We start from the raw sequence: 1,609 nt of genomic DNA, 5'->3' as shown, positions 1-1,609 counted from the left end.
GTCAGGCGTCTGCCGGCACCGCCCAGGGACTACAAGTCCCAGATCAGATCTCTGGTCCATTTCTGTGGTTGGTGAAAAAAAATGGCCAAAGTTCCCCTCTACTGTCTGTTTCCCCCCAACAGTGCCCAATCAGATTCCGCCGTTCGTTCTCAGACGTCTGCTGGAAGAGTCCAAGAAGTGGGGAGCGCACTCGGCACAGACAGTTCATATTTCAGGCGCCTTCACAGCCCAGCTAAGTCGGTAAAGTCCTCGTGCGGTGACATCTGGTGGAGATTTATATGTACTGCATTCTGGGGGTGCTGCAGGAGCGCTCGTCGCCGCCGCGCTTGCGTTGCACCAGCCCCTGGTCGCAGGCCGGCCTGTATTGCCCTTGGTTGACCAGTTCCCTGGAGCAGCAGCAGCTGGAGCACAGGATGATCCCCCCGATGAGGAGGAAGATGATGGTGGGCCAGGCCAGCATCATGGCCTCCCCGATCTCCAGCCTGACGGCCCCCCTGGTCAGGGAAGCGTCGTAGGACCCTCGGACCACGTTGATGATGACCCAGATGACGGGGATGAGGATGAGGACCACGCTGAGGAGGTAGAGGACTCCCGCGGTCAGGGTCAGGCAGCGCCTATCCTCGCGGCTCTCGCCGCAGCGGGAGCAGCAGCTGGACATGATGATCCCGATCAGGGAGAGGATGAAGGCCAGGACCGTCATGGCGATGCTGAAGCCCAGGAAGACGCGGCCGGCCTTGAGGTCGGAGGTGAGGGACACCCGGGAGCCGTAGTCGTTGCACTCCAGGGTGAAGCGGCGCTGGCTCAGGCAGGTGACCCACAGGCCGTCCCACCGGCTCAGCCACTCGCCGTCGATCCTCCCGCCTTCCACCACGAAGCTGTTGTTCTCCGCCAAGACCGCCAGCCGCCATTGCGGCAGGAAGCAGACGACCCAGGTGAGGATCATCCCGATGGCGCCGGAGAGGATGCCCAGGATGTGGACCAAGTAGCAGATCATGGCTTTCCTCGGAGGAACGAGACTTCTGTGACCTGGAAGAGAGGCGAGTGAGCCGGGGTGACTCCCGGGAGGCCAATTTATGGCGCGGCGTCACGTGGCGGATCCCTCGCAAGGAATCACATAATTACAGCGGCAATTATCTCTCACAATGGAGTCTGTAAAAAAGAAAGAATGTTAATTGGAATTCCTGAGTTGTGTTTTGGGGAGAAGCCGATAAGGTCCCGTGTCGGAGCGCCGCATTGATATCGTCACCGGCACGCGGAGCCGCCAAAAATACGAGATAAACCCGATGAGTCAGAAACGTAATCCCACCGACCGATGACATCAGAGACGTTTATGGAGACAAAGTCTCGCCTCCCTCTGATTCTTATTCTTTGTTAAGTTTTAGTGACTGCCTGGGAATCTTCTTCCTGTGTGGTCACCGTGACAGGAAGTGAGTGGAATCAACTCTGCGGGGACTCGGACATCTTTTAAAGTGGGTGTAAGCCCTCCATATCCCCAGAGAGGTGAAACGAATCCTCCTATATCAGTTGTACCTGTTTATCTGCAGTCTTCTCTTCTCTACATCCATTCAAAGTCCAGCATTTATAAAGCTTATGATGATCCGTCTACTGG

General features: G+C 57.0%; 1 protein-coding gene across 1 annotated transcript; it reads right to left on the bottom strand.

Moving 5' to 3' along the window:
- Nucleotides 1-274: 274 nt before the first annotated feature.
- LOC120916147 (claudin-8-like) lies at nucleotides 275-994 on the bottom strand. Its single transcript, XM_040326965.1, has one exon. The coding sequence runs from the start codon at nucleotides 992-994 to the stop codon at nucleotides 275-277; it is 720 nt and encodes a 239-aa protein (XP_040182899.1).
- Nucleotides 995-1,609: the final 615 nt, after the last annotated feature.

Source organism: Rana temporaria, chromosome 10, assembly GCF_905171775.1.
Source record: "Rana temporaria chromosome 10, aRanTem1.1, whole genome shotgun sequence".
Classification (NCBI taxonomy): Eukaryota; Metazoa; Chordata; class Amphibia; order Anura; family Ranidae; genus Rana; species Rana temporaria.
Note: the sequence above shows the minus strand (reverse complement) of the source record. Positions and strands in the feature narration are given on the sequence as shown.